The following is a 27920-nucleotide window of genomic DNA, read 5'->3' as shown; positions in this document are numbered from 1 at the left end:
ATGGAAGCATGCAACCATTTGATTCAGTTCATTTAGGTTTATTTAGACAGTGCTTATTCACAACAAAAGTCATCCCAGGTCGCTGTACAAAAAAAGCAAACATGTGCAGAATCTGTTCATCATTTTTACTACAATATATTAAGGTGGTAACCTGTTACATTTAAACATTTACTTATGTAAGATGTGTATGAATAAATAATAAAATATTGGACACCAAGAATGGTTGAATTAAACTGTATAAAGAAGCAGAAGATGGTGATCATGTAAAAAAAAAGGGGGCTGTCTGATACGTTTTTTGTTGTTTTGGCTAGCTTAAAGATTTAATTTGTTATGAAGAAAATAATGCAGATGAGTTCTTTATGGTACTTACATTAAAATGACCAAATATTCCATTACTGACCCACAAAATTGTCACAATCAAATTTTTAAGTTTCACCACATTCAGTTTTGACCATCATACATACAATGTGCCCAACAGTACAGTCCTTAAACTGTCACCTAATGTGACATGGCTGTTTGAAGAATGAATTGTAAAATTAAATATATATATATTGTTTGTTTTTGTTTTTTTCAAAATTGAGCTGTTCAAAGCTTATTTGGCCAGGCATTGTATATCACAAAATGTAAAATACTGTAAAAGCCTACTAAAATGTTTTCATGAGTTGTAGCTTTTAGGTTATTTTAGAATTTACCTGAGAAACCTCCTGATGGTATCTTATTCATTAGAAAGTATTTACTACTGTGCTGTATGTGCTTTTCAGTATTGACACTTTGACACAAGTCATAAATACAAAGAGTCAAGTTTATGAAAAAAAAGAGATTCAGCATTCTCAAATTTTGCTGGAATTTTTACACCAAAAAAATTAACACAATTGTGTAATTAGCTGCGTTTATAGTCTTTTGACATATGAATGCTCATTTTCAACAACGTAACAAAAAACTTGCACAGGTTTACCTACATTTGATAAATTATCTAAATAAATCCACATACCAAGAGATGTAAATATATATTTCAACAAGAAATGACAATGTTTGAATGATTGTTCAGGCAGAAGATGCTTTAACTTAAAGATAAATACGATATATGAGATGTTGACAAACTCTATGTGACTTTGCTCACAGCTGATCTGAGGTCTGCACCATGAAGCAGAATTAGTGGTTTTAAAAGTAAGTTTGGGTTTAGATTAGTATTTTTTGATATCTGGAAGCTGATTCTTTTTGGCTCAGGGTTATCACCATTGTAACTAACAGCAAAAAAAAAAATGTATGCTGCAAGGCAGCTTCAGTCACCACTTTAAAGATCAACAAACAAAGTTGTAGCATTATATTGTTTTGAACAAATGAATGTGTGAGGACACAGAAGAACCCTTAAAGGTCCAGTCAAACATATCATTACTAGGTTTCAACATGCAATAAGGGCAGTGCACGCCTGGGGCTTATGGTCACTGGCTACTGAATTGATTTAAGGCAGCATGGAGACTCTAGAGTTAGGCAAGCAAAGAATGCAAAATATATTTTAAAAATCAATCTTCTCTCATGGTCAGGCAGGGAGCTGGCTGCATCTATAAATAAGACCAACTATTGCTAGGACCACAGAGACGATAGGTACAAATTTGCTCTGCCTTTCCAGAGTGGTGTAACTACTGAGCATGTGCTAACTGTTGATGCACAAGTTGAAATAAGCACAATGCTGAGTTGCCTCATTGTTCAGATAAACGGCATTGTTCCGCATACTCACTATGAAATGGATTGCTATAACAAGGCAAAAGCTCTTTTAATTTGAATGAAACTGAAATAGCAGACTTGGTTTTAATTTTCTTTTAGAAAATCAATATAGACAGATACTTCTCAATTTATAACAAGCACATTGGTGCCGTTTGCACGGATTTCTATCCCCTGATTTTCACAGCTGATGTAAGGGGATACACATGTTGATGACATTAATTATTAGAAGAGATAACAGACGTCAGAAGACAATTTTTCGGTACCAATTAAAGGACATAATCGTAGGGGACACTCTTTGTGTGACCCAGGATCTCACTGTAACACACTAAAACCAGTGTGGCTAAATTACTTTGCAAACAAAATACAATGTGGACTTTCAAATGTTTTTGGGTTTTTGCCAGAAACGTATTTAGAGTAGTTGTGATTGCAGCATCGACAAACTATAGAAAAGAATAAGTAATTTTGGATTACAATTAATTAGCCTTGAACAATAAATTTGCTAGCTCATTACTACATTTTCCCAGCTACATTTCTTTGGTGATTATGATTGGTCCTTTTGTTCAAGAGTCACCTATTTCTGTTAGGATATCTACAATCTAAAATAAGGATTTGACGTCACAGAATGAGAGCCAGGTTCATAACCCTCCTGATGTGATCCATTAGATACTATGCATTTATTTGGAAAATCTAGAAATCTAAAATAATCAATGTAAATTGAAGCTGCTTCACAGCACAGGACTCAGCTCTGCCTTCTCCTCTGTCAGAACTCCTTGATTGTCAATATCAAAGTACTGATTTCTTATCAGAGGTTTTTTATTGCTTTCACAGTGACCACAGTGTTCACCTCCCAGGCATAAATAAAGCTGCAGTTGGTTCATAAAATTCTATTTATTTTTTTTTTGCTACACTAAAAGAGTTTCACTCATTTTGCAGCTAGTAGAGCAAGATGGCCTACTGTTGCATCAAGTTGTAGACATGTTGACATCATCATCATTAATTTATTTTTCCCAGCATGCCTTTGGCACTTTTTGAAACCTCTCTGACTTCTACACCTGAGAGATTAGTGTTTCTATGACAATTGTTCCACCAACATGATGAGGTGAAGCAAAAAATAAAAATAAAAAATGATTTGAACAAATCCATCATCATTATCATCTTCATGTTTGGGTTAGTGCAGAAAACAAGCACATGCGTGCTTCGGTTGTGTGCTTGTATACATGGGTCTCTGTTTGCTACCTCTGTCTGATGGGTTGCATATTTGGATTTATGTGATTTCAATCACTGTTTGATGTGTCTGTCTGAAACATTGAGGGTTTGTCATGTTTGTTCGTAAAAAGCTGCTGGGTATCAGTGTCTATGCCTGGGGCTGTGTTGTATATGTTTAGTTGTGTTGGTATCAGTAGTGTTTTTGTGTGTCAGTGTTCGTTGGGCATGTGTCTGATGGTGTGGAAGATCCAGTCCATCTTGGTGCTCCAGCCTCCATGATGAGCATCGTTCATCTGTTTTGTGAAGTACTCCAGTGCCTCCTGCTGGCTCTTTTCTGAAATAAAACAGATTGTGAGTTGGGAGAATTTATAGAAAGACGGTGGTGTGTATGATCTAGTTCCTTCATCATAGTATTCTTTTCTTCAACATTTCTGTGCAAATTTCTGTGTCTTATTTATAATAAACCAGCAGACTGCTGTACACTCTTGTCATAACAAATACCAGTTGTTTAAGTAAAAGTCAAAATTAACCACTTTCTTGTGTGTCTAATCTGTATACCCTAATCTGAAGGCTTAATTTCTCATTTTTAATGGGGATTTTTTTTTTTTAGAAAAACGTTAGTTAAAAGAAAAATAAACACGCTGTAATTAATGAAGTCACACTAGTCATTCCTGCAAGTGGGACTAGTGTAAGATAAAACCAACAAACTGACAGGTTGATATGTTGTTTTAGCCATGTAGGATAAAGATTTAACTTATTATTGCTGTTTGTTTTTTAATTCTTATTTACTGTAAGTAGTTGATATTCTTTCAGAAGCTGAAAAAAATCCCATACTGCAAGTGATCAATGATCAAACAAGCTAAAGGGTGTAGGACTGGAGATGTTCTATTATTCATTATTCCATCGTCAACCCTTCTGCCTAGACCAGATCCAGTTTTATGGAATGTGCCAAATCTACCGATTTAAGAAAATGTGAGGTGGCCAGGTTCAGAGTCCAAATAATATGCTGAAGTTAGTGAGTTTCCCCAGTTTTTTTTGTTTTTTTTTTTTCAGAAGCCAAATTGCCAATTTTGCTTCTGATGAAAAAAATTTGGCTTCTGATGGAGAAAAAAAACTTGCCATTTTGTAAATTACTTTAATTTCTTAAAATCCACTTTTCTCTATACGTATATCCCCCTTTTCTATAGACTCTATTTCTGTCTGTTCTCTTCTTAATATCTACCCTCCCAGTTTACCTAATGCAAGAGTCTTCCTAAGGTACGCAATATCATCAAAGCTCTGCAGTTCAGGCATTCCACAACCCAGCATGAGTGAGAAGAGGTTGATGAAGAGGCTAGCATGCTGTCGGATGGCCAGGTAAGCTTTGTAGCACATCTCCTGGAACCTGTATCAAAGAAGAGTAAAAACAGATGAGAAGGGCTCTTATACAGACACTGGAAGCAGCTGCAGATGCTGCAGACAATGATCAGGTAAGACCTCTCAAACTCCTTCGTCTTGGTCGACTCCTGGATGCCTTTACTGATGACAATGAGGAAATCCTGAGTCAGCACAAAAGGCACACGTTCCCTTTTGTAGCCAAATTTCTTCTTCTTGTGGTCTAGGAAGTGGCCAAAGTCAATGTGGAACAGCTAAAGGGAGTAGAATATTAGTTAGTTTTGGGGAGCTAAGGAAAGACAAAGGTAAAGAAAACAGATTAGAGCTCCACCTGTCCGTTCTCCTTGACCATGATGTTGGAGTTGTGTCGGTCTCCAATACCCAAAATAAATGTAGCAACGCAGTAACCTGCACAGGACCTGGTGAACAGGTCAATGGCTCGATCATACCTAAGAAATAGGTGAGACGGGGACAAAGAACATATCAGATAGAACAGATGAGTAAAGCACTACTAAAAGACTAAGAAACCGGGGGATAGAGCTCAAACAGATGGATGCACATCCACCAAAGATAGAAAATGAGGTCTACAATCAGATGGCGTACTTACGCCTCTCCGTGGTTCTTGTCTTTGATCCAGTGGTGAAGCGTGTTGGAGTTGAACTGCAGTGCCCCCTTCAAGCCTCCTTTGCACTGAATCTGCATGATAGTGTAGCTGTTCTTTACCACCTCAATGAGACCAACACGGTCCCCGATGGATAGGCAGCCATAAGGCAGCATTCTGTAATAAACAGACACTTAAAAGTTTGCTACTGTACATGTGTTATTAATGTCCCTTTGTTTGATGATGTCACCGGCTCTCACCGCAGGTCCAGCCCTTGGTTCTGCCAGATGTTCTCCATGATTTTAATAATCTGCAGCGTCAGCATGTCTTGACGCAGATCTGCAATGCAAAAGCAAAGAGCTCCATTACCTCAATGCCCTAACAGCCCTGTTTGCATTCTGCAGTGAAATTCATGCTATTAAAACAATGAACTAGTTACCGTCCCCATTCTTGAAGATGATTTCATTGTTGGTGAAGAGCAGCTCAGACATTATGTCTGGGTTCTCCCAGTTAAGCCAGAGGGGACGCTTTGCTGAAGACATGATCCTGCACTCCTCCAGCCTGCAACCACAACTACTGGTGTTACAGCTGCAAGCCACCATAGGTATATAATGGCGTGCAGCCTAGTATGATGCTTAAATGGTTAGGCCAGTGGGAGAATTTGAGGTTTACATTTAGAATTGTTCCTTATTTAAATGGTACATTGATTATTTTTTTACCTGAGGTTCCCCAGCTGGTGAACTGGGTTTAATGGTGATACAAATCCTTGCAGGGACTCCATGTAGTCTGGACGTGACATGTGTTCCACCAGGAATTTCATCTGAGTCTACCCACCAAAATAGTACAGTGACATATCAACAGCCAGGAAAAATAAATAAATAATTAAGTATGCTATTACTTATTTTCTATACCTTCTGAGTCTCATCCTTCTTTTCCTGCTTCAAGGTGTCGGTCAGATTCACCAGTTTATCCATGGCCTCCACCTGCATAAATGTTCTTTTTTTAATTACCGTTCTGGTTTCTAGGTATTCCATTGAAGTAGTACAATAACTTGACCTGGTAGGTCACAAGAGGATGAGTATTTTTGTTTTAACTGAAACCCATTCTTACATTTTTGTGTAATTTGGACTTAAACAAGTTCTGAAATAGTTACATTTCAAAAAAAGAAAAAACATATTTAAAAGACATACATAGCTAAATAAGGGCAAAAATCAATAAAAACCATGCATTTAATTATAAAAAATGCTATTATCTGTAATACTAATCAAAGAAATGCATGTGGAGTGAAACTTATGTTTTATTTATTTATTTGTATATGAAATCTGAAGTATAAACAAACAAAGTTATAACATAATTTAAAATAAGTATAAGAGAAAAACAAAAATATTAAATTATGTGTGGTAGTATTAGGAATTCTCTATGGTGCAGCAACATATGTACCTCTTGTAGCCTGTTATTTTTTTCATCTTTTTTATTTTTACTAAGAGGTTAAGGTGGACATTACTGGACTTTATGAAGGTGAGGGGTCTTTTTTTTTTCAATTCCTTTATCTTGGAGCACAGCTGTTTGTGTTTATTCTGTACATGTGTGCCGTGCATGCTGGTGCACCAGTTCACTCCATCTATTGTTCTAAATACCACACTTCATCTGGTAATTATTCATAAACATATAACTGACAAAGACTGAAAGCTGTTTGGATATTTGCTCCTGGGTACGGTATGCTATGATTATATAATATTGATTAAGACTGCCAACTCTATCAATATTTAATAATTGATCTAGTGTTGCACAAAGAATGCTTACCTGTCTATTCAAGTGTTTCAGGTACATCCCACAGGCTCTACAGAAAGCCTCCAGCAGCAATCCAAACCTTCTGGAAACTGTCTTATTGTGCATTTCTGACCTGTGAAAACACTTCTTGTTAATTCCAACCTGAATTTACAGCAGGCTAACTACAGTTCTTTACAGATTCAAAACAGGGAATGTACACTGACTTCAGGTGCCAGAAGAAGAAGTGTCCTATCCTCTGATTGGTCAGAGCTTTCTTGATGAGGAATCGAGCCAGAGGGTTGTCCAAGTACATCTCATATTTTAATACCTGAAGGCCCAGAGATTAGGTTCGCAGTCATTTTATAAAAAAAAAAGAATACACCTTTGAGGACAGTGTCAGCTTACTTGTACAAGCTGCAGCAGATACTGTGACAACTTGTCATCTGTCAGGCCCTGTACCAGACAGCGCAATGCAAACTCTCTGACTATTGGATCGGGGAAGTTACAGTCCAGCAGCTCAAGAGCTGACTCTGGCTCCATCAAAGGCCATTCCTTCAGTAAGCAGTACATCTGGGGAAGAAGAAGAGACACATTGACATGGGTAATAACAAAAGGTTGAAAGTAAGTATTCCATACTACAATGCCTTAAGCATTTCTGTGTATTGCCATGTTACAAGTTAGACAAGCAACACTGGAATATACTTTTATGTGATGCATTTAAACCCATTATGACTGCATATTAGGGGTTGTCATCCTGAATGATGATATATGAGAAGTCTGGTATTTTTCTGACTCTTTTTTTTTCTTTCAGCTTTCCTTGAAATTATCTGCATCCATCTTTCCATGAACTCACAAGAAAAGTGCCCCTACTGCATGATGATACCACCTCAATGCTTTATGGTGGGATTTCTGTGTTTACATTGTTAAAATGTGTGTAATCTGACATACAGGGTTTTATATGAAGAAAAAAAGTTATACATTTTTTCTTATTTGGCAAAACCCTCTTCACTGAGTAGTAGCTTCCTTATTCTTTCTCTTTTCATTAGGAGAAGATTTGTGATTCACAGACCTTATATTAGTTTTTCCTGCAAATTCTTCAAACTAAGCTGTAGATCTGAGCATTTCCTCCTGAGTTTCCATGGTTAAGTAAATTATATAATCTTTTTACCACTTTTACATTTCACTATTAGGTAGTGCATAGAATGATGTTTCATTTATTTAAATACCTAAATAAATCTGTGACTAAAATTTTAAATCAGAAAGGAAACAAAAGCCCTAAAATGAGTATCAAACTATTCTTTTTCTATGTCAGTAGAGCTGTTCTCAAACCACTAAGTTATTCAGCCAAAGGAAAGGCATTAGTGGATTCACTTCCTCTGGCTGCTGTGGAATGGAGCCTGGCCATGTGCCTTGAATATGAGCTGTTTTGCTGAGGCTCTGCAGTCTGGGCTTGGCTACAACCGATTCCGGTATCAGATTGCACTCTCTGTGTTAATAATTGAATACATCGAAGCCCGGATAGGGCACAGTTTGGAGGATCCTTCCTGATGGTGACAATGAGTTTATACCTGGGACACTTCATCTCTGGAGTTCCATTTGACAGACAGAAGCAGCTTAGGTAGAGACTCTGGGATGTTTAAACAATAATGTCTGCAGAGAGACAGACAGAGACAAGGAGACATGGACAGGTAGAGACAGACAATAAAGTAATCAGAGCTAGAAGCAGCAACAGGTAAAGCACACATACATATACATAAAGCACAAAGTAGAATAAAACTGCAGCGGACAAAAACAAAAGTATGAAAAGTAGTATAAAGATAGCTTATATCTTATCTTCTCTCTTAGTTTTTCCAAACCTAGTTTTTATAAACCTACTCTAGAAATGTTGACTATTGTGACTTGATGTGATTAAAACAGGTGATGCTATCTGATGACTACAATTAAGGTTTAGCTCACTTGAAAGGCTGTTTTAAAGAGCTACTCACCTTTTTCTCTAAGGCTGAACACAGCCATACTATGGAAGTAGCTCACATCTTCCACCTGAACTGAATCTTATCTTATTGATCTTAATCCTTATCTTTGACACCAAGTCTGGTCTGGAACTTAAAATATCCTGGAAAACAAGCACTTTACCTGATTCCCGAACTATTTTAAACCACACAAAGCAGTGAAGCATTTTCATTTTTGCAGGATAAGCCCCTGATGTCTTTAAAACCTCCACTTTACTTCCATCTTACTATTTCTCAGGAACAAGATACCAAAGTACTTCTATGCCACTCATCGAGGAAGACTATCTTTTGATTAAAACAAAAAGAACAACAAAAAAATCTAGCGGTGGGTCGTTATCGGTGTTAACTCAGCCTGTTAACGCCAGACTCTTATCAAGCGATAATAAAATATCACAGTTAATCTATTCTCACAGTTGGGTTGGGAGCTTGGTCTACACTAATGATGCCTTTCATCTTGATATTTTAGCGTCGATGTACAGTATATCTGGGGGTGTGACCGAATCAGTCTTAAAACCTTAGTAGGCGTAGTGTGAAATTACCACATCGAACAAGACGTGCTGACATGGATGGAGCTATAAGCACAGCTCTATCAGCCAAGCTAACTATTATCCTTGTTCATTGCATAACCACAAGCTGCCAGGCTGATGGGGTCAAGCTTGTTCTCCAGGCGACCTAAGGTGACCCATCTTACAAACTACCTGCGAGGCGAACTATCATGAATACAATACATGACTAGCACGCCGCAGAAAACAACTGTGAAAGATGAGAAGTTGGTCGAGGCGACATGTGTTTGTCAGATTTTTTAGATACTATATTGTTAAAGTGGGACATCTATAATTGAAAGTGGGACATCATATTTTTTGCAGCAAAAATATGGTAAAAAATTAGCAAGCAAAGTATTTACAACGTTGTCAAAATCTCAAGTAAAAAGACGAAAACCAGTTAAAAACATTTGTTCTCTGTAGAGGAAGGAGACAACCTCAGCTGGACAATCATTTTCTCAGCTTTTCATGTTTGGCAATTTGGCAAGAACTGGGATTAAAGGACAGAAAACAAGTTAGTGAATCCTTAAATGGAAACAATGGTTCCAAAGCATAGACTTTTCCCACTTTAAAAACATCAATTGTTTTTGCTTGAATTAGAGATTTTTAGAGGGGTTTAAAAAGTTGCTTAACATGGACCAGTCTTAAACAAAACAAAATAAAAAAAACTGTTTAAGCCTAACAGCCAGGCTAAGTGCTGGCATATGCTGTTAAAACTCATTTCCATCATGTCTTAATGTGGTAAAGCAGACATGTACATCGGAACATATGCTGCGGTCAGGACCCCACTTTTCCTGGAGCGTCCATGAATTTTTTAACAACACAAGCAAAGCACTTTATGCACACATTTCAAATGCACAGCTGAATATGAAAATGGTTGCAGCTATCAGGCTTTTTTGACTGTAGTCCACAGAAGGCAAATCAATATGCTATATAGTTAAACCTGCTAGAAGGCACAATGGGTTAAAATGATACCCAAGATCTTTATTGCAAACATTACAAACTAGACAGAAATTTACTTAATAGCTCTTATGTTCAAAGTTGTAGGTATGGTGCATTAAAAAAAATGAAAGATGAAGATGACAATATCTAAGGTGCATTTCTATTACCTAAACTATTTTAGCTATATGAAGAAATGTTGTTCACAACTCACCTGTGTCTCCAGAGGAAGTCCTTTTCTTGTTCAGAAAGCTCATACAGAGGATCTTTGGAACAAAGGGAGCGAAGCTGCTCTGCATCGGTGGCTGAAACGCTGCTGTCGCAGGCAAGGCGGCTACTCTGAGACAAAGACAAGAAGACAAACAACAGTTCACTCACAGGAGAAAAACACTTTTATTTATCTATTCCCAATAAATCGGACAAAAAACTTAATGCATTATTTCAAATACTAGTAGTTATAAATGTCTTTGCTCTGTACTTAGCTAAGAAATTATAAAAATCTAAGATCAAGACAAAAACGCACAACAAGGTCATTTTAACATGTAACAGCAAGGTATAAAAACTAAGTACAACACTTTATTTACTTAGAGGTTCAACAACCTCCACCACTTAATTAAAGTCATCTTTACCTGACTTCATCAGGTTGAAATTGTTGTGAACAATTTATGGCAAGCCCTTTAACAATATCGATATAATCCATCAAGAATATCAGACATTTGTTGCTAGAAATATTCCACAAATTTCCATCATCTCCCTTCAAGAGGTCTGAAATTTTGCCGTTTGATTCTTTATTTAGACCATCTTGTTGTTTATATGTCTTTGTAATTGAGATTAATGTCCTACTGATGAGTAAGTAGGACTAAGTAAGCCTCTCATTTAAATATATATTTTTTTAACTTTACACATGACTTCATGGCTTTCTTTAAGGCTGCACTGTGTCCAGGTTCTGTGGATGTAAAGCAAAGCTCTATCACCATTCTTGACGGTATTAGTATGCATGTGTTTATGTTGTGTGCCTATTTTTGGACATGTCCCTTTGCATTATGATCTCTTTGCTATCATCTGTTCTAAGGATTTTGTTGCTTCCTACATAAGGCAGTAAAGTCAGACCAGGAATTTCAGACCTTGCAGCGAATCGGCCTTAAGCTCACTGGAAACCAAATTGTGCCACTCATGGTGTCCAAATTAAAATCTTTATTTTTATTGGAAGCATAGAATTCAGATTGTTTCAGAGCCTATATTAATCTAACATTACAATATAGAACAAATGTATTCTCCATGAGAAATTGCTTTATTTTACCATTTTGCATTGTGTTTACACTGACCTGTATGTGCAGAACCAGAAAACTGTTAAAACTTTTATACCAAAGGTGTTCATACATGGTAAGAGCCAATTTCATACGTTTATTTGAAAATTTTCCTTTTGAATCCGTTGCCGTTTTCAGTTTTTCAAAAAGAGCATTTTTTTAATCACGGCTTTATCTTTGCTTAATAACTCTGTTGAATCTGCTGGGTTTTTTTATTCAATGTTTTAATTAATAGTTTTATAAGTCTTTCACATAAGAAATAAAGACCACATATTAAGAATAGCCACAGAACTTTTCCTATAATTGTGTATTGGTGGTTGCTGTAGATGTTGTTGTTGTAAAATTAGCCAAACAAAAATGACCCAAATGTTATTTTAATGGTTACAGAACCCTTCAGTTTCTCGACCAGGTTTAGGTTGGAGGTAACCTTTAGACCCTGATCTGTTTAACAAAGAGGCTTGCATTGTTTATTCGCATGGATTCGATTTTAAACACAATTTGACATCAATCTGTCTGAATTCTGTTAAACCAGGTCAGTTCATAAGTTACCAGTCCATGGCAGTAGTTGTAGCCCAGCTCTCTGCTGATGGTCCAGTTAGCATGTTCTTCAATCTGCTGCTCATCAGGAAACACAACTGTCTGGTTAAACCGTGAGAACTCCAGCTCCACACAGGGGGTCTCCTGCAGGGCACAGTGCCAAGGCATTGATCAGGTCAGCCATTATCATTCACTCATTCTCCAATTGTCAAGCATAATTTAGTCCTTGATCAGACAACAGGAAGGTCAGACTGGATGCTAACAAACACAGCTACCTTATTTGGGTTTGAACCAGCCACTCCAATGGGGTTCAGTAGGTCTTCAAGGCCATGAGGGACGGGCCAGAGACTCAGAGCCATCTTCCCACAGACAAGGATATCCATATAGTCAAACAGGCTGACATTACCCCAGGCCAGAGGGCAGTGCTCCTACAGGGGGACACGGAGAGGGAAGATGGATTTAAAACTGCTTTTCTTTTGGTTTTTGGACATCCAAACAAGTTCACAATTTCCTTTTTATAATTCATGTGTAGAGAAGCTGTATTCGTTCCAATTTACAGTAGGTGCATTTAATGTTCAATCGTTATGTATTGATTACCTACGTTAACAGGTTCAGCCCAGTAAAGCATATTATGTGTGAACTTGCTTAGGCAGTCAAAATACTCTCATTGATTTCAATGGCTGAGTATTTGCTCTCACCATGTGCAGGTGTCTATGCTGCCTACCTCTTTCGCTCCTTTCCTTCCCTTCACAGAGCAAATCGAGAGACAGAGTCTTGCTGAACGAGGAAGATCCGCCAGGTAAATGTCATAGGTCAGCCACTCGTTCCACCTATGCACAGGTATGCATCAGACGGATAATATCAAGGTTTGGCAAGTATCTGCTGGGTGTTTTCAGTGTGTATGCTGCAGTAGAATAGGGTTCGTTACCTTGGGTTGGAGCAGGGAACTCTCTGTGTGTTGACGTTTTCACACAGTGGCTCTCCTCCATGATAGATACCTGTCCTGACGTATATCTACACACAAATACACAATTTAGGTAAGGAAGATACCATAATTTCAGAAAAACCCATTCAAAACCTTCTTCGATATAGTGAAAAAACGATAATAAATTAATTTTCTGTGTTTATAAACTACTGAAGTTTCTTCACAGGCACCCATGTAGGAGCTTCACCCCCAAAAAACAAAGTTTAACGTAACACAGAGTCTAAAAAAACCACTGTTAGAAAGAGAGTAACAATCTCAGAGATGCAGAATCACAACACTGAGCTTCACAGCATCAAAGTACCTTGACTGTGAGTGATCACGTGACGAGAACATGAGAGGAAATAGACAAAGACAACCTGAGGAGACAGAGGAAGGACACACAGTGGAAGACAGATTTAAAACTGAAGACAGGAAATAAGGACAGAGACTGAGGACACAGAAAGATAAGGTTCATGGGAGTGTTTAACAAAGATTTAGATAATATTCTGTTTGTTTGTTAAGGATGGAAATGGAACAGATAATGGGAACTTAAATGCTGGAGAAAAGATACCCTGTGCCTTCATGTACATTTAAAAACTACGTGTGAAAGTTGGATGTTAAACTACCATGGAAAGTATGTCTCTTTGTCATGGAGGACTATCTGAATTTTGAAAATGAAATAATCAAGTGTTTGGGAGGAAGTCTTAATATAATGCAGTTATCTGAAAAATAAATCTAGAGGAAATAACAACTGATTCTTTGAGATCAGAGCTATTTGCAAGAGACAAAGAATAATGAATCCACTCATCCAGGGATTTGTGGCTGATATTTATTCAGACAATTTCTCCAAAGTTCTTCTCAATACATTTTAGACAACAACGAAAATGGATCAATGCCATTTCAATTAGTGCACATTTGAAAGAAGTCAAATGAACCTCCCGCATGTTTTGAACTCACTACTGAGGAGGAACTCAACAGGGCTTTTACAATTGGGGAGGAATATAAGGCATCAGCTCAGGTAAACATCCTTAAAGATCTGGTTTCATTGAAATAGGATCTAAGAACCCTGCTATTTTGTACTATTCACTCTATGCATTGAATAGAAATAATATGATTGAATCGCAATAATAAAAATATAGGCTTATACAGACAATATACAGCAAAGATTATCAAATTGCTTATTTTTACACTGAAAATGTTAATTCCCTTACAATCTGAAACAATAAAAGTCATTTTTTATGCATAAATAAGGCATCTCTAAGTCCTCAAAGGCTGTTATGGTGCCGCTTTTAGACATGTCAACCAAATGCTAATATTAGCCAGATTAGTTGACTTAGGTCTGTTGAAGTAGAGACATCTTTGCATTGCAGGACTGGAGTTAGTGTTGAATTATTCCACTGTCTTTTGTAATCTGTCTGCGCATTAAAACCAACCATCCCTTAACATCCCTTACAGATGTAGAAATATTATCTCAAGCATGATTCTCCCTGCTAAAAGGGAGCTTTAATCCTTCCAGTTTTGAGGAGTGCCTTGATCTTGCCAGGAGCTCAAACTGGCGATGAAGAAACATTTTTCTTTGTACCTTTGATCACTTCTGCACCTGCTGTCTTTGAATCGAGGACAACTGTGAGAGTGGTGCAAAAATAACTTTAAGCCGTTTGGATCGGAGTTATCTGTTATCTGTGTGCATTTAGAGGGATCTGCTTTATGAAAAATCAGATAACGCACTAAAAAAATTGGTGAGGAAATATGCCACTGCTTAGTGACATTTTCCCTGTGGTTAAATGCTTAGGAGAATGTAGAACACTAAAAGTAGAATAAGAAAAATAGATTAAAACTAAGAACAGTTACAGAGGGTGACAAAGGGTTAGAGTTTTGGGCAGACAAATGAACTCAAGTTATTTTTAAGCCGCCCAGAAAACAGAGGGGACACCTCAAAAAAACAGAGGATAGGGAGATTATTGAACTCTAAACCTGCTTGAATTATCTAAATGTTGACTTTGATTTAGCCGACATAGACAACTTAGATCAGAAACAGACAATGACGTAGACAAACAGCATACAAATGGAAAGAGACAAAAGAGGTTAAGTAGGGAGATTAATGGACAGTGGTCAGAGGTACCTTGTCAATGTCCCGGATGTTTACGTTGACGTAGGTGGCACAGAGCAGTCGGACTCTGAGCAGAGTGTTAAAGGCCCAGAGGGAGCGGGGAGGAGATCCATCACCTCCACCTGGACAGGGAGATGGCTGGGGTGTCCTCCGACTGAAACACAGACATTAGCTTGACACCCGCTGCAGTATCTGTTCCTAATAGGTCGTCACATATAATTCAACTGGCTTGTACCTGTAGGAAGGCGTGACGAAGCCTGAGGCTGGAAGCTGCGAGTAGAGGCTGTCTTTGGACACGAGCATTAAGTGAGGAAGACGTCCAACGATGATACAGGAGCGGATGTACTGCAGACAGAGAGGCGAGTTGCAGATGGAGATAATTGGGAAGACTCGGACAAGTAGAAAAAGCAAGCTGAATATTTAAGCTAATTACCTTATACTGACTGAGGGGGAAATTCTCTAAGAGATACTCATCGCAGCCGCAGACCTGAGAGACACATAGAGAGCCCTCTGAGTTACATGGACACAGGTGGCAGAGGGGAAGTAGGACAAAGAGACACAAGTAGGTGAGACATTTGGAGATGCGAAACAGTAACGTCAGACAGAAAGGTGTATAAGTTAATAAATGGGCGGGTCAGAAAACCAGGTGTACCTTGAGGATGTACTGGTCCTGGTTCTCCCGGACCCTGACTGACAGGTGGATGGACAATCAGACAGGTGTGCTGGTAGGCAGGTGGATGAACTGACAGGTGGGCAGGTATATTGACAGATAGCTGACAGAAATAGATGGAACAGCCAGGTATACCTTAAGGATGTACTGGCCCTGGTACTCCTGCACACAGAGACGGAGCTGCTGAGGGGACAGGTGCATCGATCGACTCTTCTTCCTGATGGACTCTGCGATTAGCTGCTCTGGTAAACTGTCGTGGCTCACCTGGACACAGAGTTAATATGACAGATTAAACTCTTTTCTTTCTAAATAAGAACATGTTTAAGCTGCATTGAAAATCTGGATTGAGGTTAATATGCTCAGATATTACAGAGCTACAAATATAAAAGATTTAAATTAACACAAAGTCCCACTAAACCAAACTGCTGAAGTATTTAGGTCTTGAGATGATCACAATTTTTAGTGAGTATTTTGCATTATTTATTAGCACAAGCTAGGAAAGCGAGGGCTTTACACTTGAAATCATGTTTCTATATTTGAGACTCTTATTTTGAAAAAGAAAGTACTTTTTATGATGCTCAAAAATTGTGATGGACTGCAGCTGGCATTACTCACTTAAAAGCTTTGTTTAACAGTTTAAGTGACATATTCTTTTTTTTTTAAAAACAAAAAACATTTGAGATAATTCTGAAACTCTTTTAAGTGTCGTCAAACACAGAAATAAAAAAACTCAAGTCAAATACCTTTTGCTAGCCATTCGTTTAATGACAGTATTCCTCTCCCAAAATCTGCTTATTAATTACATGTATATTATAATGGGGGTTACTAAATAATGGCACTTTTCTATAGTAATTTCAAGCTATCTTTAATTAATTTAAGCTTTTAAATTATTTTCTTTATTATGTAAAACCCTGAAAAATCAGCAAAGGGCTGCTAAATGAAAAAGCCATTTAATCTGTCATGAATAATATCCAAGCATCTAAAAATTACAAACAAATATGTATGATCATTCTGGTCCTTCATTGCATCAGAATTCCATGTAACTAATGTTTAAATTGTACTACTTCCTGATTTCACTACCAAGGGATGTAGAAGATAGAAGTTATCCAACACTAAATACATCAATCTCTTCCTAGACCCATTATCTAAATCAAAATCTGTCTATTGCCTCTGCTAAATCTAATGATACACTGTTTCAGTTTTGACACATGGTTGTATAATTTATGAACATGGTAAGAAAAATGTGTGCTTCAAGCATTTTTGACACATTTCAGATGACAGCTCACAGCTGATATTGATTTACTTATGATAACACTCATAAAACATTACATCAGCATCTGAAATAAGATTGTCTGGCCTTTCCGCCCTGAGCATCATTAGGTATTTTAATTTAAAAGCAAAGATGACATCACTCTGCAACTAAGGGTGTCCTTATAAACCAATGTTTTAATAATATATTAGAACTGAGACAGAATGCTGATGGGCATATTTTAAATGCCATTAAACATCTAATAGGTTTGGATTAGCATGGTTAGCATATGAGTATTACTACAATTGCAGTGCCTTTGCTAAAGAATGTAGATTTTTTACTCCAAGATATACATAAAGTTTTCAGTATTCCTCCGATGGTTAACGGTTAAGATCTCAAAAATATGAATTAAACTTCCTTTCTGTAAAAAGCTTTGCTATTATCTAGCGAAAAACTATGTCTTGCAGACTAAGTAAACTACAGGCATATTGAGGCATGTTAAATAGACTTTTATTTTAATTTACTTAACTAAATTTGAATCTTATTCATTAAATAATATCTTTACACCAGATTGCTGTTACTGCAACCTCTGCACTAACCAATGATGTGTTCATGAAACAGGAAAAGATTAGATTTTTCTGTTTGCTGGATACAGGTCTGGGCAGATCACTGATGATTCTGGTCTTTTTTAGTCCCAAACTCAAAGCTGTGAGAAACCTGGGTCACATGGAATAAAACTAACACTTTGCCAGATTTACCTTTAAAGTGTATTTCTGCTTAGAGTTTGATGGAGACATAATCACCCAGATGGTCACTATGAGCCGTCCTGCAAAAAGACATACACATCTGGCTAGATCAGAAAAGCAGTGATTTACGTAAAGACAGAATCAGTGAGGTTTTGAAAGTGTCTGGTGAAACAGACTGGATTAATTAAGATGCACAGGAGTATATAGTCAGACTTGTGGCCTTCTAAAACTGGATCCAGAACCCAACAGAAGAACTGCTTCAGCACCTTTGTCCAGCTTGCTATAGATGTGCTGTGGCAGATGAGGACTGGACTCCACATTGGGGGGGTACACATAGAGTGCCTGGGTATGCGCCCCACCCCCCTCCCTCTCCTCCATGGCCTCTCTGCACACGCTCAGTATCGAGCGCCGGAAGTCCTGAACCTCTGGGTCCTTCATCATCTCAAATTCACACACTGGCATCCCAATGGCAAAACCTAAAAAAAACAGAAAGTCTTATTTTGGAAGACAGCATCATTGGTTGTTGCGTCACAGAGAACATTTGTCCTACCAATCTCTCGGTTTAGGATCTTCTCCTCACGGTTCCCCAACGGCTCGATGACCTTCAGGATGGGGTGAAACAGTCGCAGGTCGCACAACCTTCGTGTCTCATCGTAAAACTCCTCCCTCTCAGCCTCCTGGGTCACGCCCACAAAGATGTAGCATGACTCCTCCTAATTAGAGTGGAGAGGTCAGCGCTTCAGTCTGTCACGTGTAGAGGCCGGGGAGTAGAAAGAGAAGAACATCGTACCTGCAACAGGTGGTAGAGTGGATACTTCCTGGCCTCGATGAAGAGCTGCTGCTTTATGTTGATGAGGGGAGTTTCTCTGAGGCACTCCAGGCTCACCATCATACCTGTTCAACAAATATATAGAGATTAAACACTAGTAAAGCAAGGTAAAGGCGAAAACTCTGTCAGATCGAATAAAAAAAAATATATAAAAAAAATATTGGTACTTCTGTAATTGGATGATTTAATTAAATTGAAACATGTAGAGAATAGAGAAAGGCTGAAGAAATGCAAAACCACACATCACATCTATATATACTGTCAGATGATTTAGCTCTATTTTGGTGCCTGATGCACATAAAAACAGAAAATAATGCAGAGAATACTTTAAAAATATACATATGTGTGTAGAGAAACATAAGAAGGCTGTTACCATTGGGGAGGCAGCAGTCCACCAGAATCCTCGGGGGCATCAGATGGAGTCCCCATAGCTCCCCTGATGAAGGCCGGGGTACCATGGTAACCACCAATCACCAGCTTCCACACCTCAGCACAGGGCTACCTAGATAGACAGACAGGTGAGGTGAATTTACTTCCCATTTGATTCTTTTTTTTTAAGTTACTGATTTTAAATGATGTTGCATCATAAAAAAAGACAAGAGCAGAAATGTTTGGAAGTTTTGTTTAAACACAAAACCCAACATAGTATTTAAAAAATTAAAAAGAGAACAGAACATGAAATAACCTAAAAGCCAGATCACACAGATATATGATCTTTAGACTTCCTTAAAACATACAAATTTAGAATTTTTTTTTTAAATCAGAAAACTAAAGCATCAGTATTCAGCCCCATTTAATGTAATGGATTAAAATATTGCAGAAAACAGCCTTCAGTTTGAGTCAAATTGAATTCCAGTATGGAAACAGAGAAAACCAAAGAACACACACACACTAGTGTTTAAAACGAGTCTGAGGCAACATTTTGAAAGACTCTGTTTGGTCTCTGCGTCTACTACATTTTTACTCCTAGTCAAAATGCTATAACTCTATCTCCTGGCCAACTACTGCCATCAAAATTGAAAAGTGTTTTTAATTTCCTGAAATACATAGAAAATGTAGATCATGTTTACAAATTTGTAGAAATAGCAAAATTATTATGAGCACAGCTATGATTATGAAAATGCTCTGACATTTTTCTTTTAATCTGGGTCTTGACTTTGCCCCAGGCTAGGTCATGTTATTATTATCTTAATCTGGAGGAGTTTAAAGCAGGACACAGCAATTTGTTTACAAAATATTGTTTTGGCAGGGAGACTAGTCCCTATCAGCAGATGAATAGAACTACATAGGATATTCATTTAAATGAAGCTATACTGGGTAGGAAAAAAAACTGAGTCCCAGGTTAGGTTCATCTACCAATAGATGATCAATGGAAATGTTTAGAGCAAAACATATTTAAAGACCTCTAGCTGCAGTTTGAGAAAAAAAAAATTCTCATTAAGGCAATATACAGCTGCACACTTTACTTTTTTTGATTTGTATGAATATTTAAAGAGACATGCATCATCTGCTTTTTGTTTTAAAATCATGCACTTTGATGTAGCTGTAAAAACATTATAAAGTGTATGGTTCCATGATGGAAAACTCCACCAAGGTTCAAGGGGAATTTGATTCCATGTGAATTTGCCTATCTACTATATTTCACAATTAACCATAAAGCTGCCATGTTAGCTGTCAGTAGTTGCTGACTAAAGGGGAAAAGGGTAAATGTAGAAAAAGTCTAGGTCTACAATCCAAAGATAAGAAAGATTATAACTTTCTGTTTTTTTTTATTGTAAGGCTAGCCTTTGGGGTTTTATTGGTCAGGAATCTACCTTCCGATTATGGCTGACCTGCACAGGTTTGAGGCTAAAACTGATGTGGAGTCATCGGTATTACAGAGAGAGCTCATGCATCCATTTACGTCTGGTTGGTCAAGGCTCTTTTTGTGTGAAGTGGCACCAGAACGCTGTATTTGACTTTATAAACAAACAAATAATAAAAAAAAAACGTTGTTTACGTTTCGCCAGCTTTCAGTCCAGATCTTTCTGGAAGAATTTCATTGGTTTAAGTGGATCTAGCTGCTCTGATGTAATCCTATCAACAGAACATTAAACCACATAAGTCATTTCCCACACCATATGAAGAGGAACATGAGTAGAGAGTTAAACCCAGGTCAAACATCCTGTAAAAAACTGTCGAACATTACACAGCTTTACTCGTCAACGCCTCTTTTTAACAGCTATTATTTATAAGAAGCTTCTCATAATGTGTCGCTTTAAAGTGGATAATTGATAAAAGGTTGAAAAAGGACCTGAATGTTTATAATTAAAGTAGATTTTGAATTTTGAATAAAAAAAAGAGAAAAAAGGCAGAAAATGTTACATGAAAAGATAAACTTATAATGTAAATAATCTTGAATGTTTAGAAATGTTCTTTTCTATATGTTGTTATTAAAAGACAGATGACAAATAACAACTGATTGTCTCATTTTGATCATAAATGTGTGTTTTATTATGCTAATTTAGTTTAATAGCAAACTACTTCATCTTCCTGTTGCTTTGGCCTCATGTTTGTATTTATACATATTTCTAATTTGTCTTCAACATCCAGAGCTTTCGAAACATATCAGCAGGCCTCATTGTCTCAACTGTGTGTTTTTAGGATGAAGCCGTCAAACAAAGGAAGGAAGTAGGACACACACTCACACACCCACCCAACACACCAACAGACTCGTACATGCAAAGACACACACAGGGAAACAAGAGCCGCTGTGTGTGACTGTGTGGGCCTCTGTGTGAGGGGAAGTCAGCTTCCTTCCTTCACACACTTCCTGTTGACCAACTGATTTAAAGGAGAAAAGGTTCTCACACAGAAACATTGTTTACAATTTTCTGGGGATATTTACAACAAACAAGTGGGTTGACATTAGGAAAACAAACTGGAACTAAACTCTTTCATGTATGTTTTTGTTTTTTGTTTTTTTTTTAGAAAAGAGTTGGGTAAAAAAAAAACTACAAAGTCTGGATTGATGTTATAAAAAAAATGATCATAAGATATTTAGCCTTTGTTAATGTTCTGATGAAGAGGTGGGGAAATATCTCAGTTCATATATGATGAAACACCTTGAAACAAACTTCTGCTGTTGCCAATAACATATTTTTTTCTACATAGAGGGTTGTAAACTTTAAAACTGTAAAGTTGTTTTTTTTTTTTTTTTTTTTATGACAGGATAATAAATCAGTCATAAAAAAGCCCTAAAATAATACTGTTTAATTCTTTTTCTGTTTTGATCAAATTAAATATATTAAAAAGTAAAATTTTACGACAGATAGAGGTCACGTGCTTATGGATTTACCTGTGGACACATGATTGATTGACAGGGCTTGGTGACGTCACTTGTTTGCTTAAAGCTAAGTAGAATCTCAAGCCCCCCAACCCCCCCATCAACCCCCACTTTGTCGTGACCTCAGACTCAGAGATGGTTACCATGACAACAGCAGCGCAGCATCCGCGAGGATGGAGCTTACAGACGGACGCACGGAGACATGACAGGCGGACTGTCTTTGTTCCGCTCCTGTCTAACCCTATCATTCACCTGAGCGCGTGTCCTCCGCTCCCATGGCGCGTGCCTCCACTCATAGCGTCTCCTTGTCCGCGCGTCGGGTCGCCAGCGTGTCTTTCTGTCTTTGTCTTCACCCCTTAAGAGCAGTCGAACCCGCACAAAGAGATGCGGGATGTGAGACACCGCGGGTGGAGGTGATCTCCGTTGGTCTGCTGGATGATCTGTCAAACGGTGTGTCTGTCTGTCTGACAGCGGCTCTGCTTGTTGTCCAGCATCAGCGGGAGGGGAGCCGGTTTCTCGCCGGCAGCCGCAGAACAATGTGTTTGAGGAGGAGGAGGGTGGATGAAGCGCTGGGGAGGGGGGGGTGAGGTATGGCTCATCCTGTCCTCTCCCTATCTTAAAGGGCCAGCAGCCTTTTAAAGAGAGAAGAGCGCTTTGCCTGTCAAATATTATCTTAGAATTTTGGAAAAAATTTCCAAAAATCTGACCAGTGTTTGAATCCCTGCTCGAATATTAAAAATAATTCTAAACATAAATTAATATAAATCAATAAATGTTTTACCAGTAAACACAGTATGTCTTTTTTTATATGATGCTCTGTTGAAAATTATTTTGAAGAATCTCTGGACTGGAAAAATTGTGAAAGAGCCATTAAGTTTTTTTTTTTTTTTTTCAAACCCTCCCTGATTAGCTTTTTGTAAACGAAAATTATAGTCATAATCAATTTCAATATTCTTAGAATTCATGGTAGGAGGTCAGAGGCTATAGTTACATCTTTTTTGCTTTTGATCCATGCCAAGGGCGTTACTATCAGTAAGCAGACACTGCAGTTGCTTAGGGGCCCTGTCGCTGACGCCTGGTGGGTCCCCTACGCAATTGTGGACTAGGATGTCTTTTTGCAGATGTAATTGTGCGAAACAAATTCTCTTTATCCCACCTGATACTAAATTAACTGCCAGGACCTTATTTATACCCCAACACATGGCAGATTTCAACAGGATGGTGAGCCGTTTAAACATGACATTAATAACAAGCAGACGGTGGTACTTTTAATTACTGTTAATAACTGTGTATAGTTCATTAGACGGTTGGTAAAAACACACTCATATGTTTCAAACCGCAAAAAAGATCTTAAAACAATAATGTATTTGAGTATTTTATTTTTTACAATACGACTTGGAATTATGGGTAATCCAGAGCGTAGATTTAAGGATGGGGTGTTGCTTACGGGCCTATTGTTGTGTCGTTACGCCATTGACCCACGCAGGTGAAGATAGACCGGTTGGTAAAAACACACATATCATTCTCACCCATTAAGTATTTTGCAAGGAGTACTTATTGGAACTGTAGCCTCAACTCTGTCAACAATTTGAAAAAACAAAACAAAAAAAAAACTTCAGGAGTTGATTTTATTTAATTTTTTCAGAAAGCATAGTGAGCTTTTATCAGGAATTCAACACATCATCAGCCTGTTGCCATTGGTTACTGTTTACCAATGGAGACATGCACAGACTTAATCTGAATGAGTGTTTTCCAGATTTTCTTTGTTTGGATTACAGTGTATCTGTGTGTGTTCAGGGGGGTGGAGCATTCTGGATTAAAGATTACAGTGTGTATTTCGCTGCCTCTGTGTTCTGTCCTGATGATGGGTGCCATATCCCAGCATGCGAGGATGGTGGTTACATCACAGATGTTAGTTCTTCCAAAATAAGAAAGAACATCACCACAAACTCTAATTGTTTGAGTTGTTTAAGTTAAACTATCAGTGTTTAGAATTTTGTAGTTTAAAAAAATAACAAAAGATCTAACAAATAATAAACAGACACTTTAACAACTTTAAACTTGGTGTTCTACTGATTAATGTCGTCAGGTTTAATTAAACCACATTGTATAGGGTTAACCATCATTCCCAAATATAAAAAAAATAAATCTCAAGATGAATTTTGGTTTGGTTTGAGTAAAATGTTCAGATGAAACCGTAACAAAAATCACATACTTCTTAATTCATCATGGTCATTAACACGGCAGGCTGAAACCTGGACTCTAGATCTTTCAATATAAACTCAGTATCACTAATAAGTGGTAGAAAGCATTGGTTCAAGTCACAAAAACAACACAAAATTCAAATAAATGTCTGATAAAGAGAATTGCAGAAAACAAAGAACATGCTGTTAAATACAAATAAAACAAACTAAGAAAATACTTTTGGATATTAAGACTTTTTTGAATTTATTACACCATATATTTGAATTCATTGGCATCTTAGTAGCACAAAACAGTCCTGTTGTCAAAATGTCAGCCTTTTAAAAATGATAACATGACAACAATGTGAGATAAGCAGTAAGTAAGCTCAGGAGTGTGGAATATTGATATGTGTTACTGCATAAGTGTGTAAGTGAGACAAAGAAGGTGTAGTTGTCATTTAGGTTTCAGATTTTTTGTTTGTTTTTGTTATAGCTTTTGAGTTTGTTGAGTCATTTCAATGTGATAAATAAGTTGGTCAAGAAACAGATTTAAAGAAAGCAAATTTAAAACATAAAAAGGCTTGTTTAAAGCCACTAGTAATCTTTACTAATTTGCTGTAAAATTGATCACCTGACCACAGTTGTTTTTGATCAAAAGTTCAATATTTTTGCAACTGAGTCTCTAGCTAATCAGGAACGGTTACCCTACCTACATTATCCTAGATCTGAGAGTTTATAAAAAATATATAAAAGCACCAAAGCCTAGCAGCTTATCTGTTTACTGATTCTAGGAATGAAACTAAAACAATTCAAATTGCAATACTTGTTTGAAACAAGAAATGTATTTGTTAAAAGTGTTCCACACTTTTAAACGATACTGCTGTAAAGTTTGTTGCAGTTTGGAACAGTAATATTTGTATCACCACACAAAATATCTACGTGCTGAATGCTGGCTGCCTCATCAGTCTCCCTTATCAGCAATGAAACATCACTCTGCTGTCTAGATTGAAGTAAATATTAATATTATTTATATAATATAACTATTCATATATCTTTTATTATTTTAAAACAAACTGCAAAACAACATGAAAAAAAAATATCAATACCCATTAGTTATTTGTAGCCTTCCACCGCCCAAAGGTTTACTTCATTTTCTTATAACATCCTTCACCTTGAGGGATGGGAACTTTTACTGTTCAGATCAGTTTATTCTAACTTCGGAAACAATGCAAACAATGTAACTGTCCATTTGTGCAAAATATTATTTAGATTCTGTGTGCTTTGTTGTTAAGTAAATGTTTTGGGTTAGTGCTCTCAGGATGTGGTTCTCTCTCTCCAGCTGTTGGTTCTTCTCCTGGAGCTCTCTAAGTTGCCTTCTTAAAAGCTCCACCTCCTCACGCACCACCAGCATCAAGTGACCCTTCACCAGATCCTGTGAACAAAGACATTTGGAGACAGATAAAAAATAAAAAGATAAAAAGTAGGAAATACATAGGTGAGGACAAGAAGAAAAAGAATAGCTTGAGACCAGTTAAAAGATGTCAAATATTCATGGGGGAAAAAAACAAAAAACTGCTGTATTTCCAAAATCCTGGAGAAAGTGATGCTGCATTGATCAGAATCTACCAGCAGAGGGTGCTGTCTGAGGCCCAAACAGCCAGAAAGTGATCTCATTTATAGATAATGAAGAATTATTGCAAATTCAACATTAAATCCCTGAACTTCTCTGTTTTAATGGAAATGAAACACTGTTAACAACAAAAACAAATACTCACCATAGCCTGTTCGATTTTACCATCAATCTCCAAAAGACTGGATGAGCTGCAGAGAGACAAAGGTAGGATACTTACAAGCAGAGCCAACAGGTAACATTGGTGAGATAAAGATGGCTTACATGCAATTGAATTATCTTTTATTTGTGCTAGAATAGAGCAACCATTTAAGGGTTATAAAAATAAAAAAGCTATATGAAGATTTGTTTATTGTGGACTTTATCTAATGAAATTACAGAAATAGGCTCAAAGTGTAAATGTGAAATCCCCCTTATATTGGAGCGACCTCTACAGTTTCAGCTATTGTACATTGTTAGATTTGAGCAAAGAGTAAAACATAGTCCAAACACATATATTTTAAAGCCAGGGTCCTTCAAGACAATAAGGTCATCCACTCCAAAACCATTTTTGATGCATTTTTGCATCATATATGTTGGATTTTTAGCTGTTTTAGTGGCTTCATGTGAAACCCTTATGCTTTCTTGTTTTTATGGATATACTGTCCTGTTTAAACGTGCTGCTATATCAAAGCTTCTATCATGTTATCCAAGCTATTACCCGAAGATTAAACGAAATGGGTTAGTATATAAAGGACTTCCAAGGCTCAAGCACAGATAAACCAGAGGAGGCTTTACCCAGGAGTACCCTCAAAAATAACTTTAACAACCTTCCTGACTAAACAAAGATTAAGTTTGATGGCATCATACTGTGAGCTTGCTTTAAAGTCTGCAGTACTGTTGCGGTTCACAAAGTAGATTAAATAAGAAAGACAAAAGACTATCTCCAAAGTGATCAAACATTTCTCATATCCACAAGAAACTAGTTAAAACTTTCAACACTGGGTGTTCTGCCATGATAATGCTTGATGATAGAAAACATAACTTGATTTCAAATGGATAAAGCAGTGTTATATCAATCCACTTGAAAAGACTCAACCATATCAACTAAAAAGGATGGTTAAAAAAAAAGCATCCTTAGATGAAAACAAACAATTTCTCAATTTTTCCACACATCTACTAACATTCAGATACAGTGAAAAAGAATAATTGTGTAATCAATCTCTATATCTTGTTAATTTTTTCAAATAATCCAAAAGTTCAATATTCTTAATCTATACTTCCACCTAAAATTTATCTATATATTACTTAAAAAGCATTTTATATTACACTACATATGACCGTTGATTATTAAGAGTCCCGCAAAGGAGATAAATAATCTAGCTCAGTTTGCTTGCAGTAGATACTAAGAATAAAAAAAAAAAATTAACTTAAAAGCAATGGCTGACAATAAGGTTGTAAAATATTACCCACGGTGGGTAACAACAATAAATGTTTATATAGTTCTCTGACAATTGGGCCTTTGTAACCCAAAGAAGTCAGCAACAAAACAGTGATACTGAGCTAGATAACTATTCCCAGGTATGGTAATTGGTTTGAGTATAAACAATTAATTCATATATGTGTGAAATTTGCCCTCTGATAAGTTCAGCTCACATTAAATTAGATATCGTCTGCACCATTTGATCCCCATGGTTACCTGTGGCAAAACAGCAGTAGTGAGATCATGGTATAATCAGAACATCGCCCATTAGGCGAGGCTCTAGCAGGAACTGACCGATGAAGAGAGGCCGCAGGAAACTGAGGATTCTGGGACACCGAGGCAGTTGGAGGTAATGAGACGATCTCCGATCTCGGCCTGCTGGAGGATCGTTGACGAGTTTCTGCAATCGATTGAGCTCTGGAGGGTGGAGTCAGAGATCTCTGGTTGGATGTTGGAGTGGCACGTGGCCAGGACTCCCGAATGGCAGAGACCTGAACTTTGACCTTTCTACGCTCCCGCAGCACAACAGGTGCTTGTGGTTGCCTAGCAACTAGCTGAAGAGACCTAAGAGTAAGAGGAGGGGTTGAAAGAGGATAGCGCTGAGACTGAGTAAGAGTGGAAGAGTTGGAGATTGCAGAGGATGAGTGCTTCTTCTTTGCACTAGCGGACATCTTCTCTCAGTCATCAGTCTCTGGTAGCAGGACTCTCAAATTAGGAACCAGCAGCATTACTTTCCAAATAA

The 27920-nt window shown here is 37.4% G+C and overlaps 1 protein-coding gene across 1 annotated transcript; it reads right to left on the bottom strand.

Annotated features, from left to right (window-relative positions):
- Nucleotides 1-22: 22 nt before the first annotated feature.
- LOC119796610 (phosphatidylinositol 4,5-bisphosphate 3-kinase catalytic subunit alpha isoform-like) lies at nucleotides 23-22476 on the bottom strand. The gene is made up of 28 exons (XM_038305240.1): nucleotides 22156-22476; nucleotides 18952-19080; nucleotides 18540-18643; nucleotides 18300-18462; nucleotides 18016-18225; nucleotides 17762-17829; nucleotides 15890-16018; nucleotides 15518-15571; nucleotides 15320-15429; nucleotides 15097-15238; nucleotides 12939-13024; nucleotides 12735-12840; nucleotides 12286-12438; nucleotides 12023-12154; nucleotides 10381-10505; nucleotides 8245-8326; nucleotides 7082-7246; nucleotides 6901-7004; nucleotides 6710-6809; nucleotides 5818-5889; nucleotides 5626-5732; nucleotides 5346-5467; nucleotides 5167-5245; nucleotides 4913-5083; nucleotides 4637-4754; nucleotides 4408-4559; nucleotides 4167-4315; nucleotides 23-3265 (listed from the first exon to the last, which is right to left on the bottom strand). The coding sequence occupies exons 2-28, from the start codon at nucleotides 19034-19036 to the stop codon at nucleotides 3141-3143; spliced, it is 3213 nt and encodes a 1070-aa protein (XP_038161168.1). The 5' UTR covers nucleotides 19037-19080; nucleotides 22156-22476; the 3' UTR covers nucleotides 23-3140.
- Between the last annotated feature and the right edge of the window lie 5444 nt (nucleotides 22477-27920).

Source organism: Cyprinodon tularosa, unplaced genomic scaffold, assembly GCF_016077235.1.
Source record: "Cyprinodon tularosa strain WSP-4 unplaced genomic scaffold, ASM1607723v1 ctg553, whole genome shotgun sequence".
NCBI lineage: Eukaryota > Metazoa > Chordata > Actinopteri > Cyprinodontiformes > Cyprinodontidae > Cyprinodon > Cyprinodon tularosa.
Note: the sequence above shows the minus strand (reverse complement) of the source record. Positions and strands in the feature narration are given on the sequence as shown.